An 18529-nucleotide genomic window follows, 5' to 3' on the forward strand; every position below is an offset into this window, starting at 1 on the left:
TCGTCTTACCTTTACCATTAAAGTGCTACAGACTTGGAAATCCAGTTTGTCACTAGAGATATGCAGTACATGAGTGTTTCCTGATGTACTCTCTAGATTACTTAAATAGTTTATTGATGTCCAAATGCCTTAAACCAAAACAGATAGCTTTGAAGTATTCCAGTGAAGTGGTCACCCAACCACAGCTTTAGCTGTTGCTGAAGGAAGCGCCTTCCTATGGAACACTTGGTAAAGAGGCAAAACTATTTTTCACTTGTATAAAGAGTTCAGCATCTGGTATTTATTCATTAAGAGGTGAAAAATCGTTGCCTGGACTCCACAGCCTTGTCACATATTATTAATAACACGATGCTGACGTTATAAATAATGTAGCGAAGACGGATTACGATTTTTCCCCTCTCCCCATCAGCTACTGGGTAAATCACGTCTCTTATTTTTTCATTCCCGCCCTTCCTGTCAATACATCACCCATGATGTAATGAACCAAAGTAAAAAATCATTTTATCACGTAGTTCACACCCAGAAATAATTCTTCACAATTTTGAGTTAACAAGGTTTTTTTTTAATTCTTAAAAAACAAAAAAACAAAGTGAATAAAAACGGGGTGCTCAAAATGAGCTCATTGATCCACTAGAAAGATTAAAAAACAGCCAACTGGCACAAAAACGGTGAGTTTGAAAAAAATAATAATAGAAAAGTACAGTGCAGAATGAGTGTGGATTCACAGATCAGCAGTCCGTCTCTGCCCCTCTCACTCCTGCTCTAACTGTCCTCATGTTTGTTCTTTTCTAGTGTGCAACTTCATGGCATCAACCATCAACTCTGAAAAACCTTTCTTTTTAAAACTAGGAAAAGCTTGTCACCCATTTGGATTCATTATTGACCCTGTTGTTGCATGTTTTGACATCCCGATGGGACATTGCTAACTACTCCTCCGTGATGTCGGGCTGTTCAGACAGGCCTGCCAGTGACTCTGTGGTCTTCTGCAGGGCTTCCTGCAGGGCAGCGATAGCCTGATCGTGGCCTTCTAGCTTGGCTGCTTTGCCTTCCAAACCAGCTACCATGTCTCTTAAGTTCTCCAGCTGCTCGGGCTTCATCCTGCTGCTGTTGTCCTCCAAAGCAGCGAGCCTCCTCTCCAGGTCCTCCACCTGCTCACCCAGGCTGGAGTCTGCTGAAGGTAACTCTGTCTTGTCTCCTTCTAGAGCAGCTATACTAGACTGGAGATCCTCCAAACTGCTCTTCACTGCCTCCAGTTCTTGCTCCAAATTAGTTTTAATGTCCTCCACAGCTTTCCCCTGTGCAGCCAGACTGCTCTCATGTGCATCATGCTTGTCAAACAGTGATTGTACTTTGGAGTTGATGTCTGACACTGAGGCAGACATTGAAACTACGTTCTCCTCCGATGCTTTGACTCTGGCTGCAAGGTCATCAGTTCTCAGCAGGGCCTGAGTAGCTGCTTCATTCACATGCTCCTCCACATTACGAACAGCATCGGCAAACTGCTCCATGCCACTCTCTAGCATCACAGCCTTGTCCTTCAGAGCCTGAAGCGAAGCCTCGGTTGAAGACAGAGACTCCCTCAGATTCCCAGTGGTGTCTTGCATTACTTTCCTCAGTGTCTCAATTTCCTGAGACACTGAGGCCACCTCTCGGTTGCGAGTCTGGAGCTCTTCCCTCACTGCACTGATCTGCTGTCTGAGGGAATCGCCTGACGAGTCAGCTGCATCTTTGGCTGTTTTAATTTCAGCTACAGCATCAACAATGGCCGACAGCTCTTGTTTGATGAGAGCGGGGTCTTCGATGTCACCCAGACGGGCTTTAAGATCAGCCAGCTGGCTCTGCGCCTCACTCTGAGCTTCAGTGAACTCTGCAACGCTGGCTTTAATGGACTGGCTGGCCTCAGCTAAGCGCTCCTCAATAGTCTTCTCCAGAGAGGAGAAGTCTTTCTCTCGAGCCTCCTTCACGTCATTGATACCCTCTGAAAGGTCCCTGAGTAGATCATTCTGGAGCCTCTGAAGGGCCTCCTCCACTCTCCTCGTCTCCACCTCGGCTCTCTTCATTCGACTGATGGCCCCCTCCATCTCCACCCGTGTGATCCCCAGAGATGACTCCAGCCCGTCCACAACACCCCTCAGAGACTCCACCTTTACAAAGAACATTGGAAACACAAAGACAAATTTTACTCATACACTCTTTTCTCGCATTTAGATGTTGTTAGATTTCACAGTCTACAGCAGTGCAAATGAAGCTCAAATTCAAAGTATAAAAATGAAATCTCTACAAGGTTGAAAAGATGGTGCAGGAATTTTTCAGTTTCTCAGTATTGTTATTCCTTGAACTGTATCAGAGCTTCACAGTGTAAGATAATCTTATACTGGGGCTCAGTGCAGTCCCTTGCTTCTAAAGGCCACACATCCTTTTTACACAGTTTGCTTCTGATTTATCAATCCTAGCAAACAGAAGGTTTGCAGTGGGCTGCTTTTATGTGCCTGAGATGAATCCTGTCTCCTCTCTCTTTTTGGTATCATTCAGATCAAGCACAAGAAGAAATGATATATGAAACAAGCCTTTAACGGAGTCTCAGTCTCCACTTTAACAGCCTAGATATGAATTTGAATTTTTTAGCAGGGCTGAGTTCGGGAAAAGATATTGCCACCTCATGTTCTTTGTGAAGCAAGAGAAAGCTGAATCTCTGCATTAATGACTGACCTTGTAAATCCATAATCTGCCCTGTCCAGCTTTGCAATCAGAAACGACTTGTTCTCATTCAAAGAAACCCGCGATAAAGAAATTCATAATACTGTAGATGACGTATTATTGAGTGGGTCTGAAATTTTATTACCGACTCACATTTTAGAGCTCACAAACACAGACTCCTAGAGTACATGAAGTAAAACCACATTATCCACGTCTATATAAGTGCATACGCGTTTATTATAAGGTGATGCTTCCTTTTAGAGTTCTGGAAAATACCTGGATAAAAGAAAAGTGACGTTTAGAAGTTCTATCCATTGATTCGTATTCTTTCCTACCTACCTGTTGAACGACACTTTCCACTTTGCCGCTCAGTTCTGCGCTTTGCCGTGCGCTCTCCTCGTGTTTTGCGCTCGTCTGGCGGATTTCATCCAGCGCTTGCTGTACGTGAAAAGCAGCGAACCCTGCAGCACCTATTAACGCCACATAAAACACCGTGGTCACAAGAAGACTCAGGCAGCTGCCTGGCCGTGGCGACCCCTGAGGTCCGGGGGCACTCGCTCCGTTGTGGCTGCTCTTTTGGGTTTTCTTCGGCGCATCTTCTTGGCTGGATGCGGCGCTCTTGTCGCTATTCTTTGGCTTTTTCGCAGTCATGGTTAGCGGGAGCTTTGAGACGTGTGTGTGAGAGAGGGCTGCTAGTTTTGCAGTCGTGGATGGAGAGGCTTTTCAGTCCAGTCCCACTGACTGGACCAGCAGCGTATCAGTGAGCGCTTCGTGTCTTTCCCCGGGGGGCTTTTGCGCTGAGGTATGCGGATGGGGGTTGTCCCATGCCCAACTCCAGGCTCTGAATGGGTCTTGTCCGGTGACATAAAACACTAGGAAGCAATGAATGATTAGTGGGCTGCTGCACTTATAGTAGATTTTTATATTAGGCATGTTTTTATCTTTGCATCACGTGTGATAATCGCATAAAGACAGATTTATATAGGTGTGTCATACTCTCATCATTTGCAGAAAAACTGTGACTTTTTAATAACGTGAAGGGGAGAGAAGAAGAAAAGATTTATCAAAGTGTCAGTCGGTGTGCCATCCACACACTTTTGTCTCTATTATTCTTACAAATTTCCCTTAATGCTGTTTTTTTTTTCTTCTTTCTTTCTGCTGATGCAAACTTTCTGCACACAGCTCAGTGAAGCAGCGCAGCGCAGGGAGGGGCACTTTCTTCCCTTCCAGTTTGCTCCTCCTTTCATACGTGGCAGCTGAAGTTTTGGCACGGCAGCAAATCACGTACTGTACACGTTCGCGCAGAGAAGAGACATCAGAAAAGTCACAGAGTCCGTGTGCAAATGTCAAAGTCAGTAAACGCATTATAAAGGTGAATAAATCACCAACAGTTCAGTGGTCTTAATGATCTTTGTGGCATCGTTACTCATTCATGGTATATATTTTAATAATGTTGTCATTTTATTCTTTAGGGCTTTCTAATCTGCATCTTTACTGATAGACTTTTATTTTATTTCTGGATTTTGTTCTTTAAACCACATAACGAAAACGTTCTGAGACAGAATATTAGTAATTTTCTGCCCCCTTTCTTAAAAAAAGACGTAAAAAACGACGAAATGGTCACATTCTCGGTTTGAACACTAGATGTCGCTAAGAGAGCGTTTAAAGTCAAAACCAGAACAAGCATTGACGTTCGTATTAAATTAAATTAAATTAAATTAAATTAAATTAAATTAAATTAAATTAAATTAAATTAAATTAAATTAAATTAAATTAAATGCAACTGTCTATGTTTCCCTAAATGTTTTATTCAGCAGAGATGTGCAACATAACAATTTTGCATATAGAAAAGTACAACAGAATTGCCAATAAAAGGAAGGAAAATGGAAATACTAAGTCAGAAGATGATAAAAATGTTAGCATGTATATGTGGAAAAAAACTATAAACTTAAAAAGTGGAATGAGTTACTGCCCTGTTTTATTCCAGAGGGAGAGCTTATAAGTGATCCAATTCACACCTTGATTTGTTCCTTCAAAATGTACTGAATAATAATTGTGTATTAAACTCAAATGTGCAACAAGTTTAGACTATTAAGAGAGTTAAAATAAGTCACAGTGTTACCTTTTGCATTGGCATTGTCTTCTTTTTGCATTTTATGTTTTGTTTCGTGATGCTTAAATGTTTTCAGTTATTTAAAGCTGTGGACTGCAGGCAGGCCAGTTCGGCACTTTCAATCCTCTACTTCTACTACAAAGAAATTCTGTTTAATGGTCTGACGTTTTTAATTATGAAGTTAAAAAAGAAAGAAAGTTAATAATAGTGACAATGATATTTCGTCATCCAGAGGACCCAATAGTGCCTGTATAGCTGGTTGAAAAGTTTTGTAGCTGTCTTTTAAATATGAATATAAATAGCTAAATTCAATCAGTGGACAGATGTTACGTGGTATAAATTATGCAAAATGAGGAAAAGATTAATTTATCACGAAAATCTTCATTTCATTTAAAAAGTTTTTAAACTTTTTTTTAAAGTAATTTGATAAATGTCTTCATTTATATCTTCGACGTTAATTGAAAAAAAAAGAAGGAAATTGAATAAATAAATAAATGGATAAACCACTTTCATTAAAATTAATTTTTAATTTTAAAGACATGAATTGAAATTACATCTTCCTTAAAATAGATCATGCCTTTAAAAATCCTGAAAGAAAAAAAACAGAATAAAAACGAAATTAAAAGATGAGACTTGTTTGTTTTATAAAAACCATCGTAAAATAGATTTTCAGAATAAAGTAAGTTACATTTTTAGAACATGTAGATATGACAATGAAAGTACGTCCAAAACGTTTATTAATCGAGACTGAAGTGTTGGCTTGATCAGCATATACTTTTAATATAGTTTAGCAAGCCCCATTTTAGATGAAATGATAAAATCATAAAGAAGACATTTTTATATACTGTAAAACGTTACCACTTGTAACACTGGCACTTACCCGGCTGTGGGTAATGGGAATTTCCTAGCAGACTATGAACCCCGCATTAGTCCCCGCCCAGACGCCGTGACAGCAGACGCCGCTCCGTCCAGGTGTACGGTGTGAGGTATTGCAGTGATCCGGACCGTTTCAGACCTCTGTCGGTATATTTGCGTGAAATGGCCTAACGCGATATGCTTTGTCTCCGAGCTTGTCTGTCACTCGGACGTCCGAAATGCCGTCTCTCCGCCCATCTCGCCCCTCGTCTCCCAGAGAATAAAGCGGGAACACCGCTAACATGAACGCGGGCGAAGGGATCAGGCTGTGAGCTGTGAGTTTAAACCTCGAGTGGGAAAAGCTAGCGGTTTGGCTAGCCAGCTAGCTGTGACACCCGGCGGCGGAGGCTCGGATATCGGATTTGCGCAACCATGGCGGGGCTCATCAAGAAGCAGATCCTGAAGCATCTCTCCAGGTCAGTGATGAGTTGAGGTTAACGCTAGCAGACAGGGAGTGGAAATAAAGCGACGACGAATGGATCAAGCTGTCACAGGCGTTAGCTAGCACCCACAAAAACCTCACTTTAATGAGTTTATGCTTGCCGCACATAGATGAAGGGTGTCCTGTAATTTAACACGTCCCTCCGTTGACTGTCACTGTGCGTTTTTGAGTTGGTAACCCTCACAGGACCTGAGACGTGGCTACCCAGCTAAGTGTGCTAGCACCACGCGAGCTGCTAATCCTCCAGACACTTGCTAAGTCGGGTTGAACCAGTTGTGTAGTTGAGTCAGATTGTTAAAATCAACAATCTCAGCGTTCACCTCAAGGTAGCTTAACCTTCAGCAACTGCCTAGCAGGTAGCTAGTGGGCATACAGTCAATATAGTAATGGGAAGACGTGCAAGGTACAGGTTTGTTTACATGGGTTTAAACCCCTTTTATCTGGCACTTTTCGCCTTTGTGTTCCCCTATCAGGCATCATACTTGGTGTACATGGAGCCTCAACGTCCTATTATTCAAGATAAGGTCATTTAGAAAGTGAAATATATTGTCCTGCCCCCTAACTCAATATATTTAACAGCATTTTGCGTCACTGTTAAACACCCCACCATATTATATCTATGTTGCCCTTTAATGCCTCTCCAAACGTCATGGAATAGTAATGATGTAGTAGCGTTCAGCTGTCATATTTCTAATCCAGATCACTGATGGGTAAGTCATGAAAAGCCTACAAGCATGCAGGTGGACTGGTGCTTGGAAAGAAAGAAAAAAGCAGTGAGGTGATTGTCCTCACTGATAAAAACCTTTGTTGAAACTGTGAGGAATTTGTCACCCTGTGGATTATATCAGCATTTGTTATTGCTGTGCCCTTGATGTTCTTGCACACTGCTGCAGTTAAAAATTAAAATGATCTGCTACACACCACTTATTAGTGGCACGTCCTTCAGCATCCTCATACGTGGTGTTGTGTTGAGATAAGAGCATGTACATATGACTGTGCATGCTGTCAGCAAAAAATAGCATCTACTTTGACAGGAAATGACTGGAGGAGGCGTGATGTCATCTGTCTTTTTGCTTGCCGTCCCTTTTTTTTTTTTTTTTTTTTTTTTTTTTGTCCTGGCCTGATTGGTCTGTTTCTGAGCGGAAGAAGACAGTCAACCAGTCCTGCATCTTTCAATTAGGTGATGTCATGATCGAGGTGCTGGTGTCAGAATACCAGAGCAGGGTGGCCCTAAATGCTCTACCGCACGAGTTTGGCCACAGCAGGCTGTGATTCTGCATAGATTCTCTCTGCTTTATCACCATCATTATCTGTGTGCTTACAGCTGCAGTTTATGTTGTGGGTGTCAACAGCTTAACTGTTGCAGAGGACATTCCTCTCTCAAATACTGTCTGTGACTAGGACTGTCACAGTGAGCCAGCATCACATCTTCACAGTTCACTGATCAAGACGTCTGCAATGACCGTTTCCCCCTCTGGGCAGGACAAGTGCACTGAGGCATGCATGACATATTAAACTAGTTGAAAGAGCCCCGTTTCCACGATGTGATCTGTTAGAAGAAGCTTTGTGTTTTACTTTTCATGCCCAAGAATGAGTTTGTGAATGCTGAGAGAGCACTGGCTGAGCTGCTGGCCTCAATGTTTTGCCCTAATGTGAAAGTGTTTAGTCGATAAAGTGTTTCGCAGAAGGTCGAACTCAGGTAACCCCCGGGGGTGAGTTAACAACAAGGTGTTTGCTTGTCTGCGTTACGGACCGCTTTGGATATCGACACGACACTGGCTCAGAGCCTGACGCGGCGAGATCCAGTTACACACACAAAAACAGATGTAGCGACGCTATGTTTCTCCTGAAAGAGGCTGTCTCAATGAAAGGTCACACTCTCATATAAAGGAATATTACGGAGCTGGGAAAGGAGCTTAATTACAGGTGTTCCAGTTAACGAATGAGCACTCATTTCCTTATTTCTTGTCTTCCTCCTTTTGTTGCTTCTTCATCTCTTAGCACATGTGATTCTTTTAACCCTTTTGTGGCCCTTTAAAAATGTCCTCACTTTCTTCACTTTTCTACCTTTAGTCTCTTAATCTGATTCTGACTTTTGTCCAGCTTCTACCAACTACGCCAAATTTCGAAGGCAATGCCTTACCTACGACACAAGGACCTTGAAAGGCTCATTCATGCTTTCATAACCTCTAGACTGGACTATTGTAATTCTCTTTACTTAGGCCTCCAACTCTCCCTCATCCAACGCCTACAATTAGTCCAGAATGCCGCAGCACGCCTTTTAAGCGGCACTAGAAGACAGGATCATATCACTCCTATTCTAGCTAACCTCCATTGGCTTCCTGTCAAGTACCGTATTGTTTTTAAAATTCTTCTATACACTTTTAAAATCTTAAATAACTTGGCACCCAGTTATTTGATTGACCTTCTTAATTTATATATCCCTACAAGGGCACTCAGATCCTCTAATCAGGGGCTCCTAATGCAACCAATGTCTCGACTAAAGACGAAGGGGGATCGTGCCTTTGCTTTTGCTGCACCAAAACTGTGGAACAGCCTGCCGGTTGATGTCCGTGCGTCGGAAACTATTCAATCTTTCAAATCACGGTTAAAAACCCATTTGTTTAAGCTTGCCTTTCAAACTACTTAGCTTAATTTCTTCCCGGTTCATGCTTGTTGCAATAGTACCATCCTATAACTGTATTTTTGTTGTTGATTGTTTTCTTTTGCTGTAAACCTGCAAGTATGGCTCGTCTGTGAAGCACTTTGTTGTACCTGTGACTTTTAAATGTGCTATAGAAATAAAATTGAAATTGAAATTATTAGTTTATTGTCCTCAGTATACAAATAAATATCCAAGAATAGCAAAAAACAGGCAAGAGAATATACCAGAACTCAAGGTTTTGTTTTTGTCTGTCCAGCTATCAAAAAATGTCAGTGATTTCTTTGTTTCCATGTCTTGAATTCAGTCCTCCTCAAAGAAGCATACGATTTGACACGTTAAACAACTTTTTATATATTTTTTTGCTGTGTTTTGACCTCTTCCTTTCATAACGTCATTATGACTGAGTTAAATGGATGCTTATGAATTTCATAGGGCCGTCATATAGCACTACCACTAATTGTAAGTAGAGATGGAACGATACCACTTTTTTATGTCCGATACCGATATTATAAATTTGGATATCTGCCGATACCGATATGAATCCGATATAGTGTTTTGAGGTTGAGTTGAGTCTGTGCTTTCTCATCATTGGAGTTTTAGTGGCCATTGCAGTGGGATTCATTTCTTCTCCTGTGTTTATCACCACGAGTATCTTCCCATCCTCTGCTGTAGCTGTGTAATAATGCACCATAGTGATGCACTCCACTATTCCCTCTGCTGGTGGGAAGGCTATTATGGCCTGAGTCATGACTAAGTGCCTCGCTTTGGGTGTCTCATCAGTGTGTAGCTGTGAAGTGCTTAGTGTGTAGGTTGTGTTTGTGCAGCGAGTGCAATAGAGCGACATTTGGCCAGGGTCCCTCCAGGCCTTGGCATCCTCTGCTGCCCGTGACTGGGCTGGTGGATTGTTTTCTCCTTCACGCTAACCTTTTCGCTGCCTCCACGGGGCTGTAAATATTCCACAAAGACGTGCTGTGCCAACACATACTCGCCTAACTTTTTCAGGTTGCCTTCATTGTGTTGTGTTTGCGTGGAGGCGTTTAGTAGGAGTTTGTGTATGTGGGATTAAAGGGTCTACCTCCTGATGTCAAATTCAAAAAGGAAGAGCAGGCAAAAATTCCAGGCGTGCAATAAAAGTCCAACTGGTAGCATGCTTGAAGCTTTACTGGCAATATATACTCATCACCCACTTTATTAGGCACACTTGCTAGTAAGGGGTGAGGCCCAAGGTGTTGCCATCAGAACTGCCTTAATTCTTTGTGGCATAGAGTCAACAAGGTGCTGGAAACATTCCTCAGAGATTTCGGTCCATGTTGTCATTAACGCGTCACACAGCTGCTGCTGATTTTTTTTGACTGTACATCCAAAGGTGCTGTTTTGGTTTGAGATCTGGGGACTGTGGAGCTCATTTGTGTACAGTGAAACTCATTGTCATTTTCATGAAACCAGTTTGAGATGAGCTGTGCTTTGTGATGTAGTCATAAAGGGAATAATACTCAGGTTGACTTTGCAGTTTGATTTGCACCAAGACCAGCCTGTCTGACGCAAACAAACACACCGCGTTCAAAGTCACTGACATCACCTTTATTCCCCATTCTGAAGCTCCCGTTTGAATTTCAGGAGGCCATCATGATCTTTTGCATGCCAAAGTGCAGTGAGTTGCTACCATGCGATTAGTTGATGTTAATGATGAGTTGAATTATAAAGTTTTTGATAAGTGTAAATATTAATCAAATATTGCAAATGAGTCCAAAATCGCTCAAGATTTATATAATGGGAGTGAAAACAAATGCAAATGCTTTTTTTGTTTTAGCCTTTTTTTTTTCTTGCCAAGTCGTTTACTTTCACTAAGCCAAAATCCACCCATCCATTTTCTTTCACTGAGGTCAAGTTGCGGTTTCAATTGGGAATCGAGAAACATGCCGAACGCTTCCTTCTCTGAGTACTTGCATGTCTTTTTGACAGTTGATCATTGCAAAACACTGACGTCAAACTCAAAGCAGTGCAGCTTTACTGTCTACATCATGTTTGCACACTGCAAATAATGAGACACGTGCTAAAACCTCGCCGTCTAGCTGCCTTTGAACACAGAATTGGTAAAGATTTGATAAAGATTTTCCCCTTTAGTTAATAATATCATTTTCCCTCTGTGGTTGCAGTGTAGCTGATTGAGCAGGGTATTTCACACAAAAATCACTCCAGCGATGTTTTCCAGTTCCTGTTGGGGAATCCCGAGACACTTGGAAAGCCAGTCTTTCTAGTAAGCTTTGAGTCTCCTCCCTCCCTGCTGGAAAACCTACAAAGGAATGCACCAAGGAATCATTGTGATTAGATGCTTAAACCGCCTCATCTGTCTCCTTTTGACGCTCCCATCAGATCCATCATGATGTAGAAGCTCCTCATCCAATCCCTAATACTTAGTCAGGCCACCCCAAAACAACAAATATAACCAAATGCAGGACTGTAACGAAAGATTTTGATTATCAGATCATTAATTATTTATATTCTAGTAAATCAAATAGTAAATTTGGACCATTTGTTTTTTTTTAAAAATGATGATACTGTAAATTGCAGGTTATCATATCATATAGGTTGTCATCCAGCTAGCTAAGGATAAGTGACTGATGCCTAATGCTTAATCATTTTTCTTAACCTTTGCTATCAGAATTTTGTGACCCAGAACAGATCAAAGACGATGAGATGCGACAGACCGTGGCTTGCAGCCTTCAGATACCGTTAATGAGTCCAAGCTTTAATCAAGCTCGAATTATTAAAGCCAGGCAGTAAGAGGCAATATCCTCAGGAAGGCTCTATATAATGTGAATATTGGGTAAAGACTGGAGACCGCAGCGACTGGTAACTAAGAAGAGGATCCTGTGTGTGCTGCACAAACCCACACTGCACTCCTCTGACCTGGAAGCGTATCTTAGGCATGGCTTTAAAAATATAATTGGCTTTGAGAAACACTTTAGTGTGATTTAATGTGTGACTTGTCAAATTATCCCAGCAAGTCACATTCACCAGAAGCATCTTATTGTCCTAATTGGCCTCTAATTACATCCAGCACCTGGTGATCTGTTGAGGAATACTGACCCTAATGAAAGGCGTTATCAGTTCAGGAGGCTCAACCCGCTCTCCTGTTTACACTGAATGGGCCAGTGAAGGATTTAGAGGGCTATTTAAAGCTCACGTTCACCATTTTTCTTGTTGAGCCAAGTAAAAATGTTGGAACTCCCCTTTCTCTTCCGGTAAACTGCAATTCTAGGTTGCACAGGAATGCCCTGAAGATGCCGCCTGTGTTTCCTGTTTTATCCTCTTTCTGTTTGTCTCTTTGTTTCTCACTTTATGTCGCCGCAGTCTTTGTTGCTAAAAAAAACAAAAACAAAAATAGAGTTGGTAGTCCTCTGAGTCATTCTGGCTGTTTTGCCTCCTCTCTTTCTGGCACTGATGTCATCAGGGTGCGCCTCAAATGCATCGTCGGAGAGTAGGAAAAACCTGTATCCATCAACCAGATCCGCAGACATAAGCATACAGTGTGGCGGGCCAAATCTCTGCTCTTGGTTTGTGGTTGTGTGGGAAGTTGCAGGATCAGCGTACTGTTGGAGACGTCCCTAGCTGAGTTTGAGCAAAATGACTCACAAATGTTTATTAGCAGCAGGTGTTTACTGAACAGCCAAGTCATGCAGATGGAAAAAGAAGGATGAAAAATTGGTGATGCGTGTTGCATAAACATGAACCTTGAAGCAGAAGGTTAGATTAGCTTTGGGTAAGATTCTGAACGGCAGGAGAGAAGGAGACAGCAGCTCTCTCCAAACACGACTACAGAGCAGAAACTACAAATGGAGCCGAGGGGTAGATGGTACAACTGTCACTGTAGTGCAGCCACTTTCATTTGATCACATTTTAATATAAAAAAAATATTCATTTTAAACGCTTTAAGGTATTTAAAAGTGGCGTCCTACTTTGTGTATCTTTTGGCATGATGGTTACTAATCGTTTCAAATGGGTCATGTGAAACTGGTTAAGTTTTGCAGGAATTAGCTCTGTGCTGAGTGGTTAATTTTGTCCTTTGGAGAGGCAGACACCCCCGCCTGCAGCCATTAGCCTGCTCTAATCTCTTTATGGGCCTGGATCTGGTCCGGTGAGCTGGAACCTGCTGACTGGAATAATGGCTGAGGTCTAGTGTGGAGAGATGAAAGAGAAAGATGACAGTGTGTGTGAACATAATACCCTCTACCTCTTGCTGTTGACTGGGATCTACCTGCTTAATTTAGCTTTAGTAGCCTTGATATTAGACAGCTGATTAACAGCATTTTATTTGCTCACAGTAGTGATTTATTTATGGAGTTGAAGGAAGGCAAGAGGAAGCCCCGACTGAGGATGATATACCAGATAAGGTGCAAAGGAGGGAGGGGAAACTAGCTGGCTAGTTGGCTGATACTTGATCAGCAGCAGAAATGAATATTTCACTGGTCACAAGGCTAAGACTCTCCATCTCTCAGACACAAACTGTTTCTATGTGCATGCCCATGTGTGCATTGAATTGTTTGTGTTTTGCTTGTAAGAGTTTTAATTAATTAATTTTTTGGACTCATTCTGCTGTGCCGAGGCTCAGTTTATGCTTCCCCAGCTGAATAATTTACACGGATGGCGAATACGAGAAGAATCCAGTGCTGCCAGGAGAAGGTGTTGGGTGTAAAGGAACTGGATTTGACTGATTGAATCATTACAGACATGAGCTGCCAAATCACAAAGCAGTGGCAGAGTGTCCTGATAGTCTGGGTCCAGACAGACCATCTGAACAAAAAGAAAAACCTTTTGTCTTCTTATGACTATCCAGTTTCTTAATGGCTGCGTAATCATACAGCACCATTTCGGGAATGCTGAGAGTGCAAGTTTTTGAGCTCTTCGTGACTCTCATGAGCTCTCCGTGACTTTCTCTACCAATGTGACTTTAAGAAGTTGCTCTCAGGTTTTTAATTGACTCTTATACTTCTTATTAGGCTAACCTGATTTTGGTCTCTTGTTATATTTTTCAGCTTTTACTATTGTTTTGAAAAATTGATTCAAATTCACCAATCAGTTACCTGCTGATGCCGAACTCACACAATGGAAAACAGTAGTTTTAGAATGCACGCGACCAAAATGATTACAGCTTTGTGCAATCGAGCGAGCTTTGAAATCGCTGCTACAAAGATGGCAACATGGTCTGCGAACAAACGCAGCCAGTTGCCGTCTTTGAATGTACTTTGGTGTGTGAAGATGCCGAAAAAGCGGCAATAACATGGAGCAACTCTGCCATCAGTCTTTTAACAGTTTGAAACTGAATGAGGCTAAGTTGGCAATTACACGCAATCTATTTGCAATAAAACGAAGATAAACTAATGAAATGGTGAAAATGGCAAGTCTGTTGGCATCTACTTACACAGAAAGTTTCACGTTAACTACTTGCATTCAAAGCAAGAACCTCCTAGATTTGAAATGGCCATTTGTTCGCCAATCTGACTTGCTCAGATTGAGTCCAGCATTGTGCAAATCTGTATTTATAATTGAGATGGTGCAAGTTGGACCGTGGTCGTTTGGAGACAGGATCGCCTCTCACTAGGTGACCTGTGCAGTGGCCTCATGATTGAAAGCGGTTGCCCAGAGGTTAAGTTATAGTCACATATGAATCTACAACTCACAAGTTAGTCCACCCCTTCCTGCTATAATCAACCTTTCCTCAGGTTTTGCTGTGCTTCTTCGTAGAGTCACATATGGTGTCACATATCTGTGTCTTGAGCATAGACATATGGATTGTGTTATTTTTATTAGCTTGCTCTAAATTAGGAGGTGGGTATATCAAGATAAGTGTGTCCAGTGTTGGTTGGGTTTAGTGTTGACCTGATTTAATGGTAGCTTTGGCGTCCACGCCTAATGTTATTTCAGGATGGTCACCTCTGCTGACCTCACTAGAAAAGTACAAGTAAGTAAGCACTATGGTGGGTTGAAAAAGCAATAGATGTATTATTCTAGTGCTAAAGAGTTTCAATAATAAATAATTATTTTTTAACCTGATCCCAACCTGTAATATTATTTATATAAAATAACTATTAATAGGAGTCTGAGTTACAGTAATTCAAAGCAAAAATGTATCAATATTTGTTTGTGAAATAGACAATAAATACAAAGATCAATCACACGATTTAGATCATGCTACAATAAAACTGCATGCCTGCATGTATCTTGACTTAACAGTGTTGATATACAAATGTTAGGATAATATGGTACTATTGAGTGGATCATGGCATTCTAGTAGAATCTATGCTCAGTTGGTTTACACTCAGTTAAATGTTTTTTGTTTTTTTAAATTTATTTATTTTCTGGTGTAACTCAGAAAGAAAATCTCTTTCTGGTGTCAGTTTGCTATTATTAAAGATGTTCCACATAGTAGTAACAATGATACCCCAAACTGTGGCGGACACTTCTATGGTCAGGTTTCATTTATTTATTGTTTTTTAACATTTCAAATGAATATCAGGCTAGGATCTAATGCTTTTGTGGGGCTTTATCATGGTTTCACTGCATTCTTCAAATGTGATGCGGACCAAAATTGGGAATGTACAGGGAAGGCCGTGAAGCTCCGGACGGCAAAAGAAAGAATGTGAAATCAATAAAATCACAGTAGTGTTTAGAGGAGATTGTGCTGAATTGGTCTACGGAGATTTCTGCGTCAATGATCAACTCAGTGTGCGGCTACTCTGCTAACTATTAACCAATACTCAAACTGTGAATGGAGGCAGAAAACACTTAGGTCATGGACAATCAAGTTTGTGTGATTAAGTGTCTTTACTTTGTGTAAAAGCAAACGGGGACTCACTGATTCAGCATATAGCATGGGACACTGGCAAATACTTATAAATGTGCACCTTATTTTATGAGACTGTGAGGCCTGGGTACACTTTGTCCAGTGTTAGTTACACATGTTACTGTGCTAGACTTACCCCTGTTCTTTTTCAGCATCTGTTTATGAGCTCATCATCAGTAGATTGAGCAGTGTATAAGCAATACAAATACAAATACAGCTTCAATTAAGTAGAAAACACCTTTTCCAAACACTAGCTGTGGTTTTATGACATATGTCTTTCCATTCCTGTTGCTGGAATGTTAAATTCAACAGCAGTCATAACCTTAAATTATGGGCTTTTAAACATTTTTTTTTAGTGTTTCTCAATATAATTTATTCTGTATTTAATATAAATGTTTTTTAAAACCACAAGCGTGTGTGTGTGTGTGTGTGTGTGTTGCAATCGACATCCAATACACCGTAAGCGCTACTCTTGGGATTTGCTTGGCTGGCCTGTCGGTTTGTTTACAGCCTGTTTCTATAAATATATCTGGACTCTTCTCGTCTGTGTCCCGTAGGTTTGCTAAGAACCTGTCGCCCGACAAAATCAACCTGAGCACGCTGAAAGGGGAGGGCCAGCTCACCAACCTGGAGCTCGATGAGGAGGTGCTCCAGAGCCTGCTGGACCTGCCCACCTGGCTGGCCATCAATCGTGTGGAATGCAACAAGGCTGCCATCAGGGTGAGACTCGGGGTTGTTCAATTTGTCACCTATTTACTGGAAATGACGACTTTTAGGGAAGAGCTTTGGCTTCAGATGGAAACAACCCTTACGCTTTTATAGAGAACATTAGGACTGGAAACACTGGGTTTAGGAAAATAGATTTGATTTGAAAAATGAGACATGGGTTATGATGCTGGTTCCAGTGGTGCTTTTTTTAAGGAGGCATATTTAAATAGATGTGCAAAGCAGATTTGCACTCAAGTCAAGGATACCTAGAATACTCCATAAACACACAATGTGTATATACAAACAGTGTGCCTTAAAAACATATCATACAAGTGTTGAAGGCACACTGGTAACCTCTAGTGACTCTTTGCACTACATAAGCACTCTCTGCTGGAGCTGTCTGACACTCCGATGCGGTCATGGTGATCAGCCAAGTATCATGACTAAGAGCAGCCTCTGACACACCCTGGAAACGGTGAATGCAGCTGTATAATTTTCTTCATGACTGGACTTTTATTCAGGCCAAGGTCCATTTTCCACCTCTGCCCTCCCTCCCCCACCCGACTACCTTCCCCCCTTATCCTCAAAAAGCCGAACCGTCAGCTCATAGCATAATTTTTCAAGCCTTTTCTTCTTGTTTCGATTTGCTTTAAGGTTGCCACTTCGATGTCTGATCAGCTGTAAATGCAATGTACCATTGTTCCCTTGTCTTTACTTGTAAAAGTAAAGACAGTTGGGGTCAGTGTAAGGGGAATATGATTTCTGAGTGAACAATGGAGCTGGTGAATTGAAACCTTCACTACAGCCTTAACGTAGCTCGCTGGGTATTTTTGCGTTTGCTATTAAACCGGCTTTTAAAATAAAACAGAAAGCAGAATCATATCTCACTTCCTCACTTGTTAGATCCCCATCTGTTCTTTGCATCTTCCTGTTACGGAGACAGTAAGCCTCACACATTCACCTCTTCCCTTTAAAAGGCCGCAATACACAAATTAGAGTAAAAATAGGTTGCTTCATTGAATGGTCCTGTTGAGTAAAGTTACACAATCGATATCTAGACGGGCAAAGACTCATTTGTAACTTCACATACTGTAGTAGATGTTTCTGCCTCAGTAGTTTAAAAGATGAGCTAGAACCCCCTGATGTCTTTGAAAACCAGAAGGAAGGCAAATGAAATGGATTTAATTGAATTAGACGCACAAATCCCGAGTATTTCCCATTACTTGATTTATGACAAAAAGGAGTCGCTCTGTGACAAAAAAAAACCCCTGAAACCGAACATAAGCATTTAATCTGTTTTGCTATATAATTTGACTTGAATCAGGAGGCTGCATGTCGAGGATTAATGACGCTCTGGAGATGAATGAATGAGCTGCCAGTCAGTCTATACTACTCATCGATTACGTTTTTGTTCTTTCTACTCTGCTGGATTTGTACATCCTGTTAATTGAAATTGCATTTTTCAGTTCAGTGAACCAAAAATCTGAATGGGTGAGGTAAAGATTAGTTCTGTGTAGCATGCAATGCTGCAAAGCTGACACGCTGCTCTGCTTTCACCCACAGATACCATGGACCAAGTTGAAGACTCACCCGATCTCTTTGGTAAGTTGATGTGCCACTTTCAATCAATAAGTGAATGTCCAGGATATATGATACACTTTATTAGAAGGTTAAGAGCAGGAAATGGCAAACAAAATGTGTCAGTAAGCTTCCTAAAGCACTGCTGAAGCTTTCCTTTGACGCACTTGCACATATGACGTACGAGAGCCTTTAGTTTCCCGTCTTGAGCCCGTTTTATCTTCAGTATGCTGTCAATTGGCCTTCGTGTTGGTGCTGAACTTTTCCAAAAGCTCGTTTATGTCTGTTCCACTGGCTGCCAGTGTTTCTCTGACCTCCGCCTGAATGAGCAGGCCACAGGTGTCAGGTTGATAGACTCCCAGTCTCCAGGTAGCTTCAATTCCCAGAACACGGGCCAGTGAAAGCCAGCAACAAGAACACACAGTACACCTGCCTACACAAAACCTTTAGACGCCTTCAGCTCTGAGCGTTGTGAACTTTCTGGGCTCAAGGAAACATTTTTGTGTTTTCTAATGTGCATTTCCTCTTCGGGGTTCATTAGTTTTAGTGTTAATTTGAGCTTTTTCA

The 18529-nt window shown here is 41.5% G+C and overlaps 2 protein-coding genes across 4 annotated transcripts in view; one reads left to right on the plus strand and one right to left on the minus strand.

The window, feature by feature from the left end:
* Positions 1-539: 539 nt before the first annotated feature.
* On the minus strand, positions 540-3459 carry ckap4 (cytoskeleton associated protein 4). Its single transcript, XM_085387672.1, has 2 exons — positions 3037-3459; positions 540-2144 (listed from the first exon to the last, which is right to left on the minus strand). Exons 1-2 carry the CDS (start codon positions 3346-3348, stop codon positions 927-929), a joined length of 1530 nt encoding a protein of 509 aa, XP_085243798.1. The 5' UTR covers positions 3349-3459; the 3' UTR covers positions 540-926.
* A 2266-nt stretch (positions 3460-5725) lies between these two features.
* The window catches only part of bltp3b (bridge-like lipid transfer protein family member 3B), a 32629-nt gene continuing 19825 nt past the window's right edge, over positions 5726-18529 (plus strand). Inside the window, exons 1-3 of one of the 3 annotated variants that reach the window (XM_085387671.1) lie at positions 5726-6141; positions 16234-16396; positions 17948-17986. In XM_085387671.1, the coding sequence (XP_085243797.1) occupies positions 6098-6141; positions 16234-16396; positions 17948-17986 (246 nt within the window). In that variant the 5' untranslated portion in view covers positions 5726-6097. The remainder of the gene's footprint in view (positions 6142-16233; positions 16397-17947; positions 17987-18529) is intronic. The other 2 variants (XM_085387668.1, XM_085387669.1) reach the window with 2 other exon arrangements.

This window comes from Rhamphochromis longiceps, linkage group LG17, assembly GCF_057381845.1.
Source record: "Rhamphochromis longiceps isolate RC_006_pf linkage group LG17, R_longiceps_female_GT1.1, whole genome shotgun sequence".
NCBI classification, from domain to species: Eukaryota; Metazoa; Chordata; class Actinopteri; order Cichliformes; family Cichlidae; genus Rhamphochromis; species Rhamphochromis longiceps.

What these genes read in the sequence shown, in the direction of transcription:
- ckap4 (XM_085387672.1), bottom strand. Translation starts at nt 3,348, where the DNA reads ATGACTGCGAAAAAGCCAAAGAATAGCGACAAGAGCGCCGCATCCAGC. An exon ending in TGGAAAGTGTCGTTCAACAG is followed by an intron (nt 2,145 to 3,036) that starts GTAGGTAGGAAA and finishes TTCTTTGTAAAG; the next exon opens with GTGGAGTCTCTGAGGGGTGT.